A 22,088-nucleotide genomic window follows, 5' to 3' on the forward strand; every position below is an offset into this window, starting at 1 on the left:
TCACCTGTCTCTTAATATTGTGGGAAATCTAGAGATCATACTGTATGGTGCTTAGTGCAGCAAATGGTATATAGCACAGGAACACTAGCTATTACTATTATAACACAGCCAGAATCAGAAAGTAAGGCCTGCATCTCATGTTACACTTGCTGCTAAATATCAGTCAGCTTTAGTTATTAATGTTTCACTTTCATGTTTTCTGTGAGACCTAAACATAAGCTGTATCTTCACTCACATTAAAAAAATCTACTCATTTTAAAGTTTTAAAATTTATTTTAAACAGTATTCAAGAAATCCCTGGTTTGAGTTACTAATTTTATTTTTTTTTAAATACACACTTTAAAAACCTATTCATCTGTGTCTTCGTGTGTTGTTACAATCATCTCATAGCAGAAGTATTATTATACCACAATAGGAAACACTGGAATTTTCCAATATTCCAAGGAAATCCTGTTTGGCCTTGGGTTCTTGGATACTTTTATTTCTTTTCTTAACCCACACAAATTCACATATTATAAAGTCTCATGAAGCTTGAGAACTAGTAATGGTACACAACCTGAAAAACTGCCTTACATAACAATTTTACTGACCTGCAAATAGCGAGGGTGAGCAAGAACAGTTCCACATCCTTCCATTTCACAACGCACATACTGGATTGGAGGCTTTTTCCTATTATCAGCATGCAGGAAAAAAGTCAGCAACAGAAAAGAAGCAGTCTGCCCAGTGACCTTTAACTGAAACTGCACTATTAGCGAATAGTAACTTCACACTATTATATAGTTTGCACATTAAGTTGTTAGAAGTTAACCGGAATTTGCAAAATGTTTAATAATGTTTATAAAAAATAATACAAAGTAAACTAGTAACTCTCAAAAGGTAAAGTAGTACTAAGATTTTTTAGAAACATTTAGATCCTGCCAAAGAAATAAACACAGTAACTTTGCATCAAGGACATTGACAAAGTTACTTTTGTCCCTTCCTGCAGTATTATTATTACTACATATTTAAGTAAAGTGCCTACCACCTGAAACAACATAGAAGTATAAATTCTTACCTCCTTTTGGGTAATCGTGGACTTTTGTCATCTTTTCGCCTTCTTCCTCTCCTATAATTAAAAAAGAGTAAATTTTTCAAATATTCTGGATTGAAGCTTATTGAGTAAAGGATGGCAGAAGACATACAAGGCCTGTCTGGAAAAAGTCCAGCCAGTTAATATAATGCAAACAGTTTGCTGGATATGGATGGAACCTGGCAGCCAAGGAGAGTGGACTGGGATGTACATGTGTGAACAATGATGACTTCACTGTACTAGTTAGTGGGGGTAGCAGATACCACTGAGTGAATAGGTGTACTGTGTGGCCGTTGCATTCAAAATGACTGAATGAGTAGAGTAACGAATCCCTATCACATTTTGTGTTAAGCTTGAATATTCCCTGGTGAAAACTATTCAGATGCAGAAGGCCAGCTATGGGCAACTGGTGATTGGTAGCTTTATCACAACAATGCGCCCACTCATGCATCACTTCTTATGCAGGGTTTTTGGCAAAATATCAAATCACCCAGGTGACTCAGCCCCCCTAAAACCCAGATTTGGCGCCTTGTGACTTCTGGCTTTTCCCAAAACTAAAATCACCTTTCAAAGGGAAGAGATTTCAGACTGTCAATGAGAATCAGGAAAATATGACAAGGCAGCTGCTGGAGATTGAGAGAACTGTGTGAGGTCCCAAGGTGCCTACTTTGAAGGGGACTGAGGCGTGATTGTCCTATGTACAGTGTTTCATGTGTTTTTTTATCTTCTTCAATAAATGTCTCTATTTTTCATATTATATGGCTGCATACCTCTGGACAGACCTCGTATATACTCAAGACCAAAGAGCAGGTGGCAGAAACAAAGGATAACCCAGAATACATGAAGTCACATACATAACTGGCAAACTAAAGATTTCACTCTGAACTAATTTTACTTTCAAGTAAGTCTATATCACAAATCAAATATATACCATTCATAAACTATACAGTACTATGGAAGATTTAGATAAACCTCAGTTACTACATGAAGAGTTGTTTCAGTGAAAAGTCTACTGCTTAAATCTCAATTTAAAAAGTAGAATGAAAGGCTATTATCTAAGACCCCTAAAATATAAACTATAATCTAGGTGTAATAGAACCAAAAAACCTTAACCTTAAAAAAATATGAGAAATGGTTTCTAGACAGAAAGTTTTTTCACCTGGTCAAGGTCATTACCATATTTTGCCATGTATAATGTGCAATTTTTTTTGCCCAAATTTTTGAAAGAAAAATAAGGATGCATATTATACATGGGTAGTACTAATTCCATACCTATATAAATGTTTTTAATTATTTTACTTATGCTTATGAATTAAAAGTATAACTCTAGAAAGCTGTAACAATATCTATATGTTCAGAAATAAATGCTAGAACTCCAAAATAATACAAAAAACAAGTATCTAAATATAAATAAATAAAAAATCACATTAAAAAATTAAAATGGAAGATTTTTTCCTTTTAAGTTTGAACAAAAATGTGGGTGCGCATTATACATGGCAAAATATAGTACATTTGCCTTATCTGCCCTTTTTTGACAATCCACACTTGCCATATTCTTTGCTTGCTGTTCTATCCCTTCTTCATCCCTTTACCTACCTACTGCCTTACCCATTCATTTATGTGTCTCTAATACTGCCTTGAATTAAACTTTTCAAGCATTTGAGGAGTGCCTGCAATACAAATGTCAGCTACTTGAGACACAAAGACAGGGAGGGGCAAAAATAGGTGTACAGCTATATGTGAAAGTTTATTATTGTATTATTACTTATTAATTATTGTAGTATTTTCAGAGCAAATGTAAACCTACTCTGCCCCACTGTGTATGTATACATCAAATCCCAGTTCACACTCCCACACTTTTTTCCACTAATGGCTTCAAAATGTTAACTTTCCATTTTTAGTAATGCCCACTTACTTCCTAGGAGGTTCTTCATCTTCCCTAATTTCATTTTCTTCTTCTTTCACCTCTACCTCTACTTCCACTTTAATCTCTTTCTTCTCTTTCTCTTCTTTCACCTTCCCGGATTTTCTCCGGGGCTTTGGAGTTTCCCTGAAAACACAAATACATTTCAACACTGGTATCTAGCAAAGTATCCTTTTCAAGGAAAACTTGACAACAAGGTAAAGCCTGGGGTTAACATCAATTTATTGATATTTCAAGCCTATGAGATGACTCGAGGCTAATGATGCCTTAAAATGAATTCTCTCTATAGTTGTAAAGAGAAACCAGATAAAAATAGAAAATTCCAAGCATTCAGGCAATTCCTATCTTATTATGATAAAACATGCAGATATAATGATAATATGGGTATGATCAAAATAAAGTTCATAATGGAGGAGAGGGCTGTACCAGGGATAATAAGATGTTAAATTTGCAAAATAAGCGTGTAAGTAATTATCCACTTAAAATTAAGTCTATACCCACTAGTAGTTTGGCAACAAGGGGAAATAAAAACATGCAACAGTGCTTTCCAAACTGGTTTTCACTGACATGTCTAGAGTAAAATGAGACATACCTTTCTAAGTGGGGTTTGTAGGTCTCATCTCTTGGGTCATCTTTAAATGGTATTTCCTCTTCACTGATTAACATCTCTTCTTCCTCCTCCTCCTCATCACTACTAAAAAGCAAATGAAGATTAGAAATTCTAGTGTAACAATTATATCTGAGGGAATTTTCTAATTTTAGTATATGTGCTGCCAAAACATGTATTGCATATTATTAGGTAATTTTCTGGGGGGTACACAAAGATTCACAGTAAGTCATCAAAAATTTTTATATTTGTAATCCAGTTGAATTGCAATCTAGCTCCTTTTCCTAAAGAATAACTGGAACTCAAAATCCAATGTCACCACTTTGTTAAATAAAGGCAAGGTGATGACAGCTCAATGGCGTGAATAATTAAAAATCAACTGACTTTATAATACAGTATGTAATAACCTGATGTATCAAAAAAGACCTATCAACAGATCCAAAATAATCATGTGACTTATCATAAAAGATGTTGATAAAATTTCAAAAACCTGGTCTAAATACCTACATTTCCTATTAATGCCTAGCATGAAATTGACCAAAACACAGAATATGCTTAAGACATGACTAAGGATTACACGGTTAATGCTCTAATGAAGTACAATTTGGAATGTAAACTAAATATCAAACTGAAGTTAATTTCTGTTACAGCTAAATTTTCTTTAAAGTAGAAAAAAACTGTAATTCAATGTGATTGTGCTCTATGTCCCCAAGAGTTTAAATATGAAATGTTCCTTACCTAATGCCACCTGTAGATTGATGTTCTTCTACAACTTCTGGAAAAAATAAAGCCAAACAAAACATTACCTATGTAGCTATATTTTCTCTGTGCACCTAAGAGACCAAATTATCGCCCAAGGTAATCACACAAAAGGTTGTCTACAAATTGTCAAAAAAAGAGCCCTTCCTATTTATTTCAGCACACCTACCCAAACAGTTAAGCTTTTTTCGTAAATGTTCAACATTATGTTTAAAAGCAACAGGCAACTGGTTCTTAACTGTTCTGTTTTCACCATACCATAATCAAGCTGATCTGTATTTGGCTCTGACTTGCAGATGAGCTGCAGTGAACCAGTCTTGGACCTGGAGCTTCGGGTGTTCTCTGTGTCACGATGCCGCGAGACAGATGTCCTGCTGCTACTGCGCCAGCCCCGGCTAGGCCTGGTTGTAGCAATGGAAACTTCCTGAGGGAGGATCGAATCGTCTTCTTCCTCTTTCTCTTCCTTGGGATCTACATGAAAACATATACCATTCTTTTTTAAGTTTACAGTATATCTAAAACCATCTTTGTATATCTACTACTGTAAATTCAGTCAAGGAGAGATACACCTTTTTTTCCCATGGAAAAAACCCCTCATCTTTTAAAACAAAAAATAGAAACAGAATTAGAGAAAAATCAGAGAAAACTTATCTTATTGCCATCTCTAAAGAAACACCTTCATTTTGCAAAATAGTAATTTTATATTGTTTATCTACTAAAATGTGGAATGCTAAAAAAAAGTATGTAAAACATAACAAAGTAATTCAATTCATGAAATTCTAATCTTTAGATCTAAGACAAAAGAACCTAAACTAAAAGAGTGGTCCCAGAAAAATGACTACAAGTACAGAGGAATGAGAAAGCCATAGATCTAAATGTTTTAATAACCAAGAAAGTCCATAATGGGAATGCCTTCTCTTGATTCTTGTTACCTATTTTTTCCCATACTTTAAAGGGAGAATGAGGTAAGGTAGGGGTCACCCCTATCTGCAAAAGAGATAATAAAAACTTAGGAATTTGCTTTCAAACCTAGAGTAGCTTATTAATTGCATCTATATAAGTCAGTGTTTTAAAAGTGAGCCTATTTTATTATACAAGATTCTTTTAATAATCTCAGAATGGAAAAGGCCTTTCTAAGAATAGCACAAAATTTCACATCTTAAGACTTATACATCTGACTACATAAACATAAAATAATTTTCTGCATGGCAAGTTGCATTATAATTGAAGTCTAACAACCCAAATAGAAAAATGAAAGCTCAGTAAAAACACATGACTTTCAAAAATATGGACAATAGCAAAGCTCAATCTATTCTTAACAAGAGAAATGAAAATGGTAGTGTGATACTACTGTTACCCTATCATTCTGGCAACGATCCAAATGCTTGAAAACACACTGTATATTAGCAAGGCCGTAGGAAAACAGACTCTAATACACATGGCCACATGTGCAACGGGAAAACCTCTAACAAGGGCAATTTGGTAATATCAAAAATTTAAATGTACACACCTTTTCACATTTATTTCAACTACTAGGAATATATCCTATAAAACTACAATCACACATATGAAAACATCCACATCTATTTAATACCCAAATATCTCACATGTGGCTTTATCCTAAAGACTATCTAGTTCTAAGTACAATCCAATGAGCTTTACTTATAAAGTAACTTAAAGGCAAAGAAGATAACTTGCTCAAGATCACAAAGCTAGCTAAGCAGACCTAGATCTAAAAACCATGTCTTAAGACTAGTCAAGGGCTTTGAAATATAGATTGTGGCTGCATTACAGAATTTTTTTCAAAGGGAAACACTGAACACCCACTATCAAGTATTACAACATTAAATTAGTGGGAGAAAATTCTTTTACTCAACCCAACTACTTGGGACTTTTACATCCACTCCATAACCTTCCTGTATTCAATATAGCTCTTTTCTTCTTCATGATGAAAGGACTGTATGCCAATCCCTTCTTATACTGTGGATCTTATCCACTGGACAAATGATAGCAATCTGATGAGAACTGCTTATCCTCATAAATAAAGCATAACAGTCCATCTTATTAAATACCATTTAATACCCATTCTCCAAAACTCCAGTCTTAAAAAAAAGAAGCACAGGCAGAGAGTGCCATCAGCAAAAATGTTCTTTAACAGAAACACACACACACACACACACACACACACACACACACACACACACACACAAATCCTGGCCAGAATCAACTTTGTAAAAACTCTGGGAAATCGACCTAGCAGGTGTGGCTCAGTGGATTGAGCACCAGCCTGCAAACTCAAAGGTGGGTTGCTGGTTTGATTCCCAGCCAGGGCACGTGCCTGGGTTGCGGGCCAGGTCCCCAATTGGAGGAGTATGAGAGGCAACCACACACTGTTGTTTCCCTCTTTCACTTTCCCCTCCCTTTCCCTAAAACTAAATAAATAAAATCTTTTTAAAAACTGGGGGAAAGAAAAAAAGCCCAACTGGGAAATAGTCAAAGGTTTGTAGCAACCAAGTAAACAATGAATCAAGAAAGAGGCAAGTTAATCAAGACATTTGAACTGAAGGAAACAGAGACCATATAAGACAAAGAATATGGTCTTTAAAAATATGCTCAAAGAGCTATAGAAAACCAATGACAAAGAATTAAATGAAGTAAGGAGGAAGATGTTTCTTTAAAAAAAACCACAAACAAACAAACAATAAAAACAGGGCCAACATGGAGGTGTAGGTAGACATTGTGCCTCCTTGCACAACCAAAATAAGGACAACAATTTAGAAACAAAAAACAGCCAGTACTGACAGAAAACTGAGCTGTATGGAAGTCTGACAACCAAGGAGTTAAAGTAGACACACTCATCCAGACTGGTAGGAGGGGTGGCGTTAGGAGCCAGGAGGAGAGGGGTTTGCAGCAAAAAAAGCGGAGGCTTGCAGACCCCAGGCGTGCAAGGGGATCCCAGGCATGCAAGGCTGGAGTGGGTAGACCCAGCAAGGTGGCAGACTGTGGAGGGACACAGCACAGCTGGCAGACCAGATGGCACCATATTCACAGGCAGATAAACCAGGCAAAACCAGGGAGCGAGACAGACTACACAACCCAGGGTCCCGGGGCCAGGAAATAAAGCCTCAAAACACCAACTGAAAACACCTGTGGGGGTTGAGGTGCCAGGAGAAACTCCCAACCTCAGAGGAGAGTTCGTTGGAAAGATCCACAGGGTCCTAGAATGTACACAAACCCACCCACTGGGGAAACTGGCGCTAGAAGGGCCCAATTTGCTTGGAGGGAAGCGAGGGAAATGACTGAAATCTGGCAGAGAGCGGAGCCAGCGCCACTGTTCTCTCTCAGACCCCTGCCCCACACAACCCAGCAACATGGGTGGCCCTACCCTGGTGAACACCTAAGGCTCCGCCCCTCACTACATAACAGGCACACCAAGACGACAAAATGGTCCAAAGGAAAAGAACAGATCAAAGCTCCAGAAAAAATACAACTAAGCGATGAAGAGATGGCCAACCTATCAGATGTACAGTTCAAAACACTGGTAATCAGGATGCTCACACAATTGGTTGAATTTGGTCACAAATTAGATGAAAAAAAAAAAAAATGAAGGCTACGTTAAGTGAAATAAAGGAAAAATGTACAGGGAACCGATAGTGTTGGGAAGGAAACTGGGACTCAAATCAATGGAGTGGACCAGAAGGAAGAAACATCCAACCAGAAAAGAAGAAACAAGAATTCAAAAAACTGAGAGGCTTAGGAACCTCCAGGATATCTTTAAACATCCCAACATCCAAATTATAGGGGTACCAGAAGGAGAAAAGGAAGAGTAACAAGTGGAAAAGTTATTTGAACAAATAATAAAGGAGAACTTCCCCAATCTGCCAAAGGAAATAGACTTCCAGGAAGTTCAGGAAGCTCAGAGAGTCCCAAAGTTGTTGTACCCAACGAGGAACACACCAAGGCATACCATAATTACATTAGCCAAGATTAAAATGAAGGAGAGAATCCTAGAAACAGCATGAGATACAGAGGCAGTTACCTACAAAGGAGTTCCCATAAGACTGTCAGCTAATTTCTCAAAAGAGACCTTACAGGCAAGAAGGGACTGGAAAGAAGTATTCTAAGTCATGAAAAGCAAGGACCTACATCCAAGATTGCTCTATCCAGCAAAGTTTTCATTTAGAATGGAAGGGCAGATAAAGTGCTTCTCAAGTAAGGTCAAGTTAAAGGAGTTCATCATCACCAAGCCCTTATTATGTGAGAAATGTTAAAGGGACTTATCTAAGAAAAAGAAGATAAAAAACATGTACTATAAAATGACAGAAAACTCATAATTATTAACCACACCTAAAACAAAAACAAAAACAAACTAAGCAAACGAGAACAGGAACACAACCACAGAAATGGAGATCACATGGAGAGTTAGCAACAGGACAGGGGGAAGGGGGGAGAAGGGGAAAAGGTATAGGGAATAAGTAGTATAGAAGGCAGGTAGAAAATAGGAGGAGGGCAAGAAAATATGGGAAATACAGAAGCTAAAGAACTTGTAAGTGTGACACATGGACATGAACTAAAAGGGGGGAATGTGGGTGGGAGGGGGTATGCAGGGTAGAGGGGAGTGAAGAAGGGAAAATGGGACAACTGTAATAGCATAATCAGTAAGATATATTTAAAAAACATTACACTTTTTATTGATTGATTTGAGAAAAAGAGAGGGACATTGATATATTCCACTTATTTATGCATTTATTAGTTGTTTTTGTTTTATGTGCCCTGCCCAGGGATGGAACTCTCAATTCTTGGCATATGAGGACAATGCTCTAAACAACAACTGAGCTGCTGGGTTGGCCAAAACACCCATTTAGTTTCTTCCATAAATGAAAAACACATTTTTCATTTTCACCAGCAACTTTACTGATATGGATATTTTGAGTTGTGCCAGCTATCTCCCGCTACTGCCTTCTAGTGGGCAGAGGCCAGGGTGCTGCTAAACATCTTCCAGTGCATATGACAGCCCCACAGCAAAAAATTATTTGGTCAAAATGTCAATAGTACCAAGAAACTTCACAAGCTACTTTTGACATGTTTGATCAGTCATAGCAGCTTCTCCATGTACTACATAAATCTTTTTGCATTTCAGTTGCATTTTTACCTTTCTTAAAATAATACAGCATAATATGCCAATAATGTGTATTTTCTTCCATCTTCAATATTAAAAATGGCTGCACAAAAATTCATTAATTTTGATGTTTCCCAAGATGAAAAGTAGGTGGAAGCTATACTCACCTCCTCACATGTCCACATCAAAATTACAAGTGAATTATGGACAGTCAACCTGGAAAACCATCTGAAGACTAGTCTTTTTAACCAAGGATATAGAGAAGCCACATTGAAACTGGAAGAGTAGAGACACAGAACAGCTGGCCCTGCACCCACATGTGGTTGAGAATCCAGTAGCAAAGGGTCTCAATCACAAGCTGGGCTCCCCAGCCTAAAGTACCAATGCCAGGAAGAGGAGCCCACATAACATATGGTTGTGAAAATCAGCCTGGATCCCATCAGCCTGGGTGAAGTAGAAGGCTTCTGGAAACCCAGCCGTATTGTTAAAAGGACAGAGAACAAACTTTTGTTTGCAGGCATTCACCCTGGGGTCTGGCAGCAGGAGGGCAGCTCAGAGGGTATCAGAGTCATACATGGAGAGACTGAGTTGGAAGAGCTGGAAGATAGCTTCCAATGTCCCTGCGCTGAATCCCTTACCAGCACAGCCCACCAATGCCATCTTTCCTGGGTTGGGCATTCCCCACAAATGGCATTAGGCAGGGGAGCTACACTAGCTCCAGCCTGACAGCTCCAAGGCCCTGACTTACCCAACTTGTGCATGGCTGTAGGTGTTACTAGTGGCAATCGGCCTGGGCCTACATTACAGTTTTTCTTAAAAAATTCTCAAGGAATTCTGGGCAAGTTCATGGGGATACCAGAGACACATGGAGAGATTGAGTTGTGTGTGGCTTTAGGGTGAGGGCTGTTTCCCCCTTGTGCCTGATCAGCATCACTGACCCCAGATGGGACCCGGCTGGTATGCAGTGTTAAGCTGGGGAGCTGCACTTGTTCCACCCTGCCCAGCTTACCCACAGCTGTGAGATTTGCCAGTAGCAACGAGCCTAGGGCTGCATTGTACACTTTCTTTAAAAACTCTTTAGGGAGATCTGGGTGGGGTCAAGGGATGATGGAGACACACAGGGAGAATCTGAGTAGTGCAGAAGTAGGGTAAAAGCCACCTTCCTGCAGTGAGCCTTCCCTCCCTACTGCCAAGTGTTAACCTGCTTTATAATCTGATGAACTCTACTGGTCCACCCTGATGACTTCCTGAGACCCCAAAGCTAAGGTCCACAGGTTTCAGGCAGGTAGAGGCTGGCTTTGATATACTTTGAGACTTCTGCTGAGGGGCCTCAAACCCAACACTGACACCGAGTCTGAATCTTTATTAACTGGGTGAACACTACTTTCCTGGTGACTCCCTAAGAACTTGCCTCACACAACTCATCATGTACTGCCTCAGGCTCTTTCAATGTCCAGTGAGCCTTTGGCTCACCTTTCCCAGACCTGGTACTGATGGCAGCCAGCCTCATACAAAGCTAGGAGCCTTCAATTCACATGCAGGCATAGCAGAGGCAGCTACCAACCAAGGATCACTTTGCAGCTGCTAGTATGCAGCCTAGGGACGATCACAGGTAGCATCTGATGACAACCTGCACAGGAGTTCCTCCCAAGAGGTCCTAGAACAAACATACCGGGGGACTGGCTTCAGACTACAACAGAACACCATCTAATTAGCACCACAAGCTGCACGCCCAGATGGAGGTCTCGGCAGGCTCCTGACTGCGCTGGGGCAAATTCTGCTTTGTGGAATCGGCTCTCTCACAGCATCTCGTACACTGTAGTCATGACCAATCCTCACAGCCAGCCAGCCTGAGAGTCTCTCTACCCAAGGACATGCTAATAGCAACCAAAGCTCAAATATCACAGGGGGGCACACATAATGCACACTAAGGACACACAAAGCACCAGCTCAGGTAATCAGGGAGACTTGTACCACTGGGCCCCACAGGACACCTACTGTGTAAGACCACCCCACAAAGACTAAGGGTTACAGCTGATCTAATACATAGAAACAAACACAAAGGGGCAGCCACAACTGGGGAGACAAACATGCCACAAATGAAAGAACAGGAGAAATCTTCAGAAAAGGGATGAATGAAATGGAGGCAAGCAATGTTCCAGATACAGAGTTCACAAAAATGGTGATAAAGATGATCAAAGAAACTTAGTGAGAACTTCAATAACATAAAAAAGGACAGACACCATAAAAAAAAAAAAACAGTGAGAAACAGAGAATATAATAACTGAAATGAAAAATACACTAGAAAGAATGAACAGCACAGAAAATCATATCAGTGACTTAGAAGACAAGGTAGCAGAAAACACTCAATCACCGAAGCAAAAAGAAAAATTTAAACATGAGGATGGTTAAGGGACCTCTGGGACAATGCCAAGCATAACAACACCCATATCACAGGAATACTGCAAGGAGAGAATGAAGGATTGAAAACCTAACTGAAGAAGAAATAATGACTGAAAACTTCCTTAACCTGGTGAAGGAAAAAGACATCTAGTCCATGAAGAGCAGATGAACCCAAAGAGGCTCACACCAAGACACATCATAATTAAAATGGCAAAGGTTAAGACAAAGAGAGGATCTTTAAAACAGCAAGGAAAAAAAAGTTAGTTGCCTACAAGGGAGCTCCCATAAGGCTGATAGCTGATCTGTCAACAGAAAGGCCAAAAGAAATTGACAAAAAATATTCAAAATGATGAAAAGCAAGAACCTACAACCCAAACTACTCTACCCAGGCAAGGCTATCATTTCAAATTGAAGAAAAAATAAAGAGCTTCCCAGACAAGAACAAGCTAGAAGGAGGTCATCACCACCAAACCCGTATTATAAGAAATGTAGAGAGACTATTTAGGATGGGGGGGGGGGGAGGAGAAGAAATATGAATAAAATGGCAACAAATACATATCTATCAACAATCACTTCAAATGTAAATAGATTAAATAAATGTTCCAATCAAAAGATATAAGTTAGCTGAATGAATAAGAAAAAAGACTCATATAAATGCTTTCTACAAGAGACCCACTTGTAGAAAAGACACACAGACTAAAACTAAAGGGATGGAAAAAGATATTTCATGCAAATGGAAACAAACAAAGAAAAGTGTAGGCAACAATACTTATATCTGACAAAATAGACTTTAAAATAAAAGCCAAATAATAATAGACAAAGGACATTCCATAACAATGATGGAATCAATCCAACAAGAGGATATATAACCCTTGTAAACATTTATGCACCCAACACTGGAGTACCTAAATATATAAAGTAAATCTTGATGGACATAACTAAAAGAGATCAAAAAGTAATACAGCCATAATATAAAATTTTGATACCCCATTGACATCAATGGATAGAGCTCACAGACACAAAATCAACAAGGAATCAACAGCCTTAAATTACACATTAGACCAGATAGGTTTAATTGATATTTTTAGAGCATATCACCACAAAGCAAGATACACATTCAAGTGCACGTGGAACATTTCCCGAGACAGACCTCATGTTAGGCTACTAAACAAGTCTCACATTTAAAAAGATCAAAATCATATACAACATCTTCTCCGACCACAATGGTATGAAACTAGAAATCATTATAAGAAAAAAAAAAAAAAAGTGAAAACCACACATACACACAGAGGCTAAGTAACATGTCACTACACAGTGAATTGGTTAACAATGAGATCAAGGGCAAAAAAATCACAAAAGAAACCTTGAGACAAATTAAAACACAACAACTTCAAATCTATGGGACATAGCAAAAGAAATTCTAAGAGGGAAATTTATAGCAATACAGACCTACCTCAAGAAATAGGAAAAATCTCAAACAATCTAAATTTATACCTAAAGGAACTAGGAAAAAATAGCAAAGCCCAAAGTGAGCAGAAAAAAGTAAATAATAAAGATCAGAGAAAATACACGAGTCTTAAAAAAAAAAAAAAAAAAAGGATCAATGAAACCAAGAGCTGGTTCTTTGAAAAGATAAAGGTTGATAAACATTTAACCAGACTCATCAAGAAAAAAATGAGAGAAGATCCAAATAAATAAAGCCAGAAATGAAAGAAAAGTGACAACTGACACCACAGAAATTCAAAACATCGTAAGAAAATACTACAAATAATATGCCAACAAACTGGACAATCTACAAGAAATGGATTAATTCCTAGAAACATATACTCTTTCAAGACTGAATCAGGAAGAAACAGAAAATCTGAACACACTGATTACAACCACTGAAACTGAAGCAGTAATCAAAAAACTCCCATCAAACAAAAGTCCTCTACTGTACGGCTTCACAGGTGACTTTTATCAAACATTCAGAAAAGAATCAACACCAATCCTCAAACCATTACAAAGTTTTATGGAAGAGAAGACTTCCAAGCTTGTTTTATTATAAGGCGAGCATTATCCTGATTCTGAAACCAAATAAAGGCATCACAAATAAAGAAAATTAGACCAATATCCCTGATGAGCATAGATGCTAAAAATCCTTAACTAAATATTAGCAAACCAAATCCAGCAATTCATTAAAAAAATTCACACAGCATGATCAAGTGGGATTTATTCCTGGGATGCAAAGTTGGTTCAATACCTGCAAATCAATTAAAGTGACACACCACATAAACCAAATGGAAGAATAAAAACCAAATGATTGTATCAACAGATGTCAAAAAAGCATTTTACAAAAACCCAGCACCCATTTATGATAAAAAAAAAACCTCTCAAGCAAAGTGGGAACAGAGGGAACATACCTCCATATACTACAGGCCATAAACGACAAACCCTCAGCTGATATGATACTCAAGGTAGAAAAACTAAAAGTGTTTCCCTTATCAGGAACAAGGCAGGGAGGGATGTCCACTTTCACCTTTTATTAAACATAGTACTGGGAAGTCCTAGTCAGACAGACAAGAAGAAGAAATAAAAGGCATCCAAATTGGAAAAGAAGTAAAACTGTCATTTGCACAAGACATGATACTATATTGAGGGAATCCTGATGATTCAACCAAAAAAAAATTACTAGAACTGATAAGTGAATTCAGTAAACTATCAGGATATAAAATAAATATTCAGAAATCATTTACGTTTGTATATAATAATAAAATATCAGAAAGAAATTAAGAAAATAATCCTATTTGTGATTGTATCAAAAACATAATACCTAGGAATAAATTGAACCAAGAAGGTAAAAGGAGACCCGTAACTTGGAAAATTGTTAAGACACTGAAGAAATAAACTGAACAAGTCACAAATAAATGGAAGTATATATATTATGCTCATGGATAGGAAAAATTAACACTGTTAAAATGTCCACACTACTCTAAGCAACCTACACCTTCAACATAATTGCTATCAGAATACCAACAGCATTTTGGGTAGAACTAGAACAAATAATCCAAAAATTTATATGGAACCACAAAAGACCCCAAATAGCAACAATCTTGAGAAACAAGAATAAAGTTGAAGGTATCATGCTACCTGTTATCAAACTACACTACAAGGTTATACTAATAAAAAATGCATGGTACAGTGTACTGGCATAAAAACAGACACAGTTCAGTGGAACTGAATAGATAGCCCAGAAGTAAACTCATTCCTACATAGTCAATTAATAGGAGACAATGGAGGCAAGAACATACAATGGGATAAAGACCATCTATTCAATAAATGGTATTAGGAAAATTGGACAGATACATATAAAAAAATAAATCTAGACAACCTTCTTATATCATGTACAACAATTCAAAATGGATTAAAGACTTAAATGTAAGGTTTGAAACCATAAATCTCCTAGAAGAAAAAACAGGCAGTAAAATCTCTGACATTTCCCTTAGCTGTATTTTTCTGATGTATTTCCTCAGGTTAGGGAAACAAAAGAAAAACAAATGGGCCTACGTCAAACTAAAATGTTTTCGCACAACAAAGGAAATCATCAACAAAATGAAAAGACAACCTATTGAAAGAAATAAAATATTCGCCAATGACAGAGGGTTAATACCCAAAATTTATGAAGAACTCATACAGCTCAACATCCCCCCAAAATAAATCCAATTAAATAATGTACAGAGGACCTGAACAGACACTTCTCCTAACACATACAGATGGCCAACAGACATATAAATAGATGCTCAGTGTCACAAATCATCATAGAAATGCAAATGAAAAACACCCTAAGATATTTCACACCCGTCAGAATGGCCATCATAAACAAATGAACAACCAAGTGTCAGGAGAGGATGTGGAGAAAAGGGAACCCTAGTGCACTGTTGGTGGGAATGCATCATTGGTGTAGGCACTATGGAGTATAAAGTTTCCTCAACTATGGCATTACCTCATAAGCCAACAATTCCACTTCTGGGTGTATCTCAAGAAACCCGAAACACTAATTTGAAAGAATATATACACTCGTGTGTTCACTGCAGTATTATTTACAACAACAGCCAAGGGATGGAAGCAACCTAAGTGCCCACCAACAGACAAGTGGATAAAAAATGGTGGTACATATATACAATGAAATCTTACTTGGGAATAAAAAGAATAAAAGTTTACCATTTGTGACAGCATGGATGGACCCAGAGGTTACTATGCTACATGAAATAGAATGATAGGAAAAGACAAAAACCTTATGACTACACTTATATGTGGAATCTAGAGAACAAAAACTACACAAAAACAGACTCACAGATATAGAGAACAAACTGATGATTGCCAGGTAAAGGACTAAACTTTAAAAATGAGAAATTAAAACATTCCCAGATAAAAGTGGAGTTTGTTGCTAGTAAACCTGCCCTACAAGAACTGCTATCAGGAGTCCTCCAGGCTGAAATAAAAGGACACGAGACAGTAACTCAAAGCCTTATGAGGAAATACAGCTGTAAAGGTAATTACACAGGTAAACATGAAACAGTATTATTGTACATTTGGCATTTAACTCCTCTCTTTTCCCCCTACATGACTTAAAAGACAAATACATAAAACATGTAACAATATATGTTAATGGGCCCACAATACTATATAGAAAGATACCAAAAGCTGATTCATTTTTACTTAACAGTTTGTTTTTGAGTTTATCTCTTCCCTCTCAAATTTTAGTATAACCAGGCTGCACTCTCCACACTTTGCTTGGAAATTTTCTCAGGTAAATGCAAGTTTACCACTTAGAATTCTACTATGCTCCGAACAGAACATAGTTCTTGCGGCTCTGTAATAAGGATCCCCTTTCTTTCCCCCATTTTCCAACAACATGTTCATCATTTTCCTCTATGGCCTCCCCAAATCACCTTTAACACCCATTATTTCTGCCAACTGTCTCCTAAGGCAATCTAGGTTGTTTTTTATTGACTAAGTGCCTCAGAATTCCCCCAGACACTACTGGCCATTAACCAAAACCATTTCCACATTTTTAGGTACTTTGTTATAGCAACACTCCACCTCTGGTACCAACATTTGTGTTCGTTTACTAGGGCTGCATATGAAATTACAACAAAGACTTATTTACTGCAAAGATACTATTTTCAAATAATGTCATATTCACAGGTACTCAACATTTCTTTTTTGGGGGGTGAGGGGGATGAAGGGGGAAAATTCTACCCACTGCAAAAAGCTCTACTGGTATCAGACAAAGTAGAGTTCAAGTCAAGAACTGGTGTAGGATGCCCTGGCCAGGTGGCTCAGTTGGTTGGAGTGTCATCCTGTACACCAAAAGGTTGTGGGTTCGATCCTGGGGTGGTGGGTGCGAGTATGGGAAGCAATCCATCAGTGTTTCTCTCTGCCCCTCCACCCACTTCCTCTCTCTAAAATCACTTAAAAACATATCCTTGGGTGAAGATTTAAAAAACTGTTATAAGGGCCAATAAATCAGGATATAAGAATTATAAACCCATACAGACCTAATAAATGAAATAAAAAATGACAGAATTGAATGGAGAAACAGGCAGTACTAAAATTTAGTTGGACACTTCAATACCTTACTTTAGCGAACAGAATAATCAGAAATTCCATTAGGAAACAGAGGACTCGAGCAAATCTGCAGAAAACTTAGGCCAGACATATAAAGAATACTTCATGCCCCCAAAAAGCAGGAAACAATCTTCTCAAGTTCACACAGAAGATTCTCCAGACCATGTGTTAGTACAAAACAAGCCTCAAATTTTAAAAGACTGATATATAAAGTCTGTTCTCTGATCACAATGAAATGAAACTAGAAATCAGTACCATAAAGAAAACTAGAAAATTAACAAGTATGTGGAAATTAACACACTCTTAAACAATCAATGAGTTAAAGAAGAAATCAGAAGGGAAATTAGAAAATACTTAAAGGTGAATGAATGAAAATAAAAACACAACATACTCTAACTATGTACTGCAGTGAAAGGAGTGCTCAGAGGCAAATTTAGACATAATGCCTACATTAAAATAGAAAAAAAATCATGTTTAACAATAAGCTAACTTTACACCTTAAAATGGGAAGGAGCCAACTAAACCCAAAGCTACTAGAAGAAAGGACAGAAAGCAGAGATAAATGAAATTAAGAAAATAGAAAACCAATAGGGAAAAATCAATAGAACCAAAAGCTGGTTCTTTAAAAAGATCAATGAAATTGACAAAACTTTAGCTAGACTAAGGGAAAATAAAAAATTCTAATTACTAAAATTAGAAATAAAACTGGGGACATTATCACTGACCTTACAGAAATAAAAAAGATTATAACAGAACACAATGAAAAATTGCATACCAACAAATTAGATAGCCTACACAAAGTAAACGAATTCCTACACATACTGACTCAAGAAATAGAGGATCTATATTTACTTATAACAAGTGAAGACACTGACTTTAGTATTAATCAAATACCTCCCAAAGGATATAAAAGTCCAGAAGCAGATGGTTTCACTAGTGAATACTAAATATTTAAAAAAGAATTAACAATAATCCTTCTAAAACTCTTAAAAAAAAAAAAAACCCGAACAGGAAGAGGGAATACTTTCCACCTCATTTTATAAGGCCACTATTACTCTGATACCAAAGCCAGACAAAGGTACCATAAGTAAGCTATATGTTCCTTGGAAACTGAATCCAGAATCAAATTAAGATTATGTAGCATGTTAAACACTATGACCAAGCATGATGCATCCCAGGATTTGGAGGGTGGTACAACATACGAAAAATCAATAAATGTAATGTACCACATATTAATAAATTGAAGATGGTTCTTTCCCGGGTTTCGGTACCAGAAAACAAAACAAAAAACAAAAAATAAATAAGTTGAAGAAAGAAGTCCACAACCACCTCAAATGATGTAGAAAAGCATATGACAAATGTACAAACTTTCATGGTGAGAATACATAATAAGTTAGGAACAGAATGGAACTTCCTTACTTGATAAAGGGCATTTAACAAAAACCCAGACCTAACACACTCAATGGCAAAATACAGAAAGCTCTCACCCTAAGATGAGGAACAAGACAAGGATGCCCTCATTGCACTGGAAGTTTTAGCCAGAGCAATAAGGAAAAAAAAAAACAAAAACAAAAACAAGAACAACCCAACAACAACGAAAACCCTATTAAAGGTAACACACTTCAAAGTTGCATAAAAATTAGTTGTTTTTTTTTATTTTAATTTACTTATTATGGTGACATTGGTTAATAAGATTATTTAAGTCTCAGGAGTACACTTCTAAATACATTATCTTCTGTATACTGTATCGTATGTTCACCACCCCAAATCAAGTCTCCTTCTATCACCATTTGCTTCCCCTTTACCCTTTCCTACCTCTTCCCACCCCACTTTCCCTCTGGTAATCACCACACAAGAAAACAAAACAAAAAATAAAACAAAAAAATCTAAATGGTTCTGAGACAACTGGATATTCACATGCAAAGAATGAAGTTGGGATAGCTTGGACAGTGGAAGAAGTGGCAGCTACCAGGCAGCCAAGGTTTGTGAAGCTCTAGGTGCCCCATGCCTTGATGCCCAAGAAGGTCAGTTTCACTGAGAGGGTGGGGAAGGAGAAGCCCAGGAGGAAATCTGAGGATATCAGCTAAACCTATTCCTGCAAAAGTGGAAACAAAGCCAAAAAAGGTGACAGAAAAGAGTCTTCAAACACCTAAAAATTATACATTTAAAACTGATCCTTAGCTACCCATTGCACACAGTATATGATAGCCAACCTGACCATACAACATGGCACTTTTCTCAGGATAAATCTGCAGATAAAAAAAAAAAAAAGCAAACAAAAGGGAAAAGAGGCAAACACAGGACAAAGAGGCCAACCCAGAACCTACAAAGTTTTACATGCAGAAAATGGAGAAACCAAAAACAAGGTGAGTCCTCTTAGATGAAGCAAGAGAAAAAAGAAGCCAAGTCTGGTTAGTACCATACACCGTGTCCTATTAGTGGTCCCTGTCTCCCTTCTTGTACAGTCCAGGAGTATTTTTATCAATTATTTTGTCAATCCAAGTTTTTTAAATAACTCTAAAACCATTTTGAAAAAGGAGATAATTTCACCTCATCCCCCCTTTTTTTAGTGTAATTTTTTTTTTTTTAAAGAGGTGAAGTCAGTTGCTGGTTATTTTTTGGCACAACCAGAAAATAGTGAGATATTGAATATGGGAGGCTTTGGTCATCTTGGGCATCAGCTTAACATTCCATACATGGGGGTAGTTTTTATATGGTATAATACAAAGCGTACTAAATGGTAAAAAAAATTTAGAAAGATGCTGGACCTTTTACCATATACAAAAATTAACTCAAAATGGAACAAAGACCTAAATGTAAGAGCTAACACTTGAAAACTCTGGAAGTGTTAAAAAACCTATAGAATGGGAGATAATATTTGCAGGTCATAAAAGTCTAAATATCAAGAATATATGAAGAACTCTCTCAACAACATAAAGAATTCACCTAAAAAAATGACCAAAGGACTTAGATATTTCTCCAGAGATAGTACAGATAGCCAAAAAGTACAGAAAAAGATGTTCAATGTAAGTCACTAGTGAAATGCAAATCAAAACCACAATGAGATTAGTACTTCACACTCATTAAGATGACTACAGTAATTTTAAAAATAAGTTTTAGAGACGATGTGGGAAAACTGAAATTCTTGTACACTGATGGTTGGAATGTAAAATGGTGCAGTCACTGTGGAAAACAGGTGGCTGTTTCTCAAAGACATGAACAGAATTACCATAGCAATTCCACTCCTAAGTATACACCCCTCAAAATGAAAACAGGTATCCAAACAAATACGTATACATGAATTCAAGCAGTACAATTTGCAAGAGCCAAAATGTGGGAACTAATATGCCTATCAAACAATAGATAAATAAACATACTGTATCCATACAATGGAGTATTACTCATAAAAACAAATGAAGTACTAATCCATGCTAAAACAGGAATGACTCTTGACAGTAAGCACCAAGTTTCCTCTATGTGGTACACTTCAAGAAGGCCATTTCTAGCTCTGGCTGGTATGGCTCAGTGGATTGAGCACCAGAGGGTTGCCAGTTCGATTCCCAGCCATGGCATATGCCTGGACTGCAGGCCAGGTCCCCAATAGGGTGTGTGTGAGAGGCAATCACATGTTGATGTGTCTCTCCCTTTTTCTCCCTTCCTTCCCCTCTCTTTAAAAATGAATAAATATAATATTTTAATAAGGCCATTTCTAGTTGTTTCTCATAATACCAGTTGATCTGAAGAGACTTCCTGACATATAATAAGAAAAGAGAAAAGCCACAGTGGTCTAGGTAGAAAAGGTACCAGGTAGCCACTGTCTGAACAACATGTAGGCATAGTGAATACAACCATGTTTCTTGGAAGAGGAAGAAGGGGCAAATTAAGAGTGGCTGACAGTATGAATTGAGACAAAAAGATATTAGTTAGCACTACTGGCAGGTAATATTTATCCTAATTCTTCTAGGTAGCAAAAGATGAAACGTAAGAGTCATTTATCGCAATCCTACAGCAAAAGATACTTTTTTCAAAGCAACCTAACTCATTAAATCCCAAAAAATCATAGCCACTTCACCATGATAAAATACTCGAAGGCAGAAGGGTCATCCTAATATGATCTGGTCCTCCTTCAGGTTGCCCTACTTTTCTAATTGACGCTTAGAGAAACTGAATGACTTGTTCAAGATTACAAAGCCAACACAGAATGTTGGATGAAACAGGGAGTGGTTGGTTGATTGGCTGGTAAGCAGCTAGAGTAAAGGTCTTCTTACCTCTATTTAAATATTTTCATTTCCACTGAGAAACTGACAAATGTTAAATACTGGATGTTTGGCAGTATATTTTTCATCTTTCTAAATTTAGTCTTCATAACCCTGTCAAGTAATATTATTATCTTCATAGATGAGAACAAGTAGTAACTGACTCCCCCAGGCTCACCACATATAAGTTGTAGAGCTGCAATTTGCACCCAGATATATCTAAGTCCAAAGTCTATATTCTTTCTATATGCCACACCTAACCATACAAAAGAGACCCAGGGCTTCATTCAGATTTGGCTCATTTCCATCCAGGCTTAGGTTCAAGTGCCAAGAGAGGGAGC

At 37.2% G+C, this 22,088-nt stretch overlaps 1 protein-coding gene across 2 annotated transcripts in view; it reads right to left on the minus strand.

Moving 5' to 3' along the window:
• ZFP91 (ZFP91 zinc finger protein, atypical E3 ubiquitin ligase) overlaps positions 1–22,088 on the minus strand; it is a 42,140-nt gene that overhangs the window by 7,915 nt on the left and 12,137 nt on the right. The window contains exons 3-8 of one of the 2 annotated variants that reach the window (XM_045854951.1): positions 4,618–4,830; positions 4,339–4,375; positions 3,586–3,684; positions 2,985–3,119; positions 1,055–1,105; positions 591–669 (exon numbers count right to left, since the gene is read on the minus strand). In XM_045854951.1, coding sequence (XP_045710907.1) covers positions 591–669; positions 1,055–1,105; positions 2,985–3,119; positions 3,586–3,684; positions 4,339–4,375; positions 4,618–4,830 — 614 coding nt within the window. Of the gene's footprint in view, positions 1–590; positions 670–1,054; positions 1,106–2,984; positions 3,120–3,585; positions 3,688–4,338; positions 4,376–4,617; positions 4,831–22,088 lie in introns of both variants that reach the window. The other variant, XM_045854950.1, reaches the window with a different exon arrangement.

Source organism: Phyllostomus hastatus, unplaced genomic scaffold, assembly GCF_019186645.2.
Source record: "Phyllostomus hastatus isolate PE091 unplaced genomic scaffold, TTU_PhHast_1.1 phas_scaffold_11, whole genome shotgun sequence".
NCBI lineage: Eukaryota > Metazoa > Chordata > Mammalia > Chiroptera > Phyllostomidae > Phyllostomus > Phyllostomus hastatus.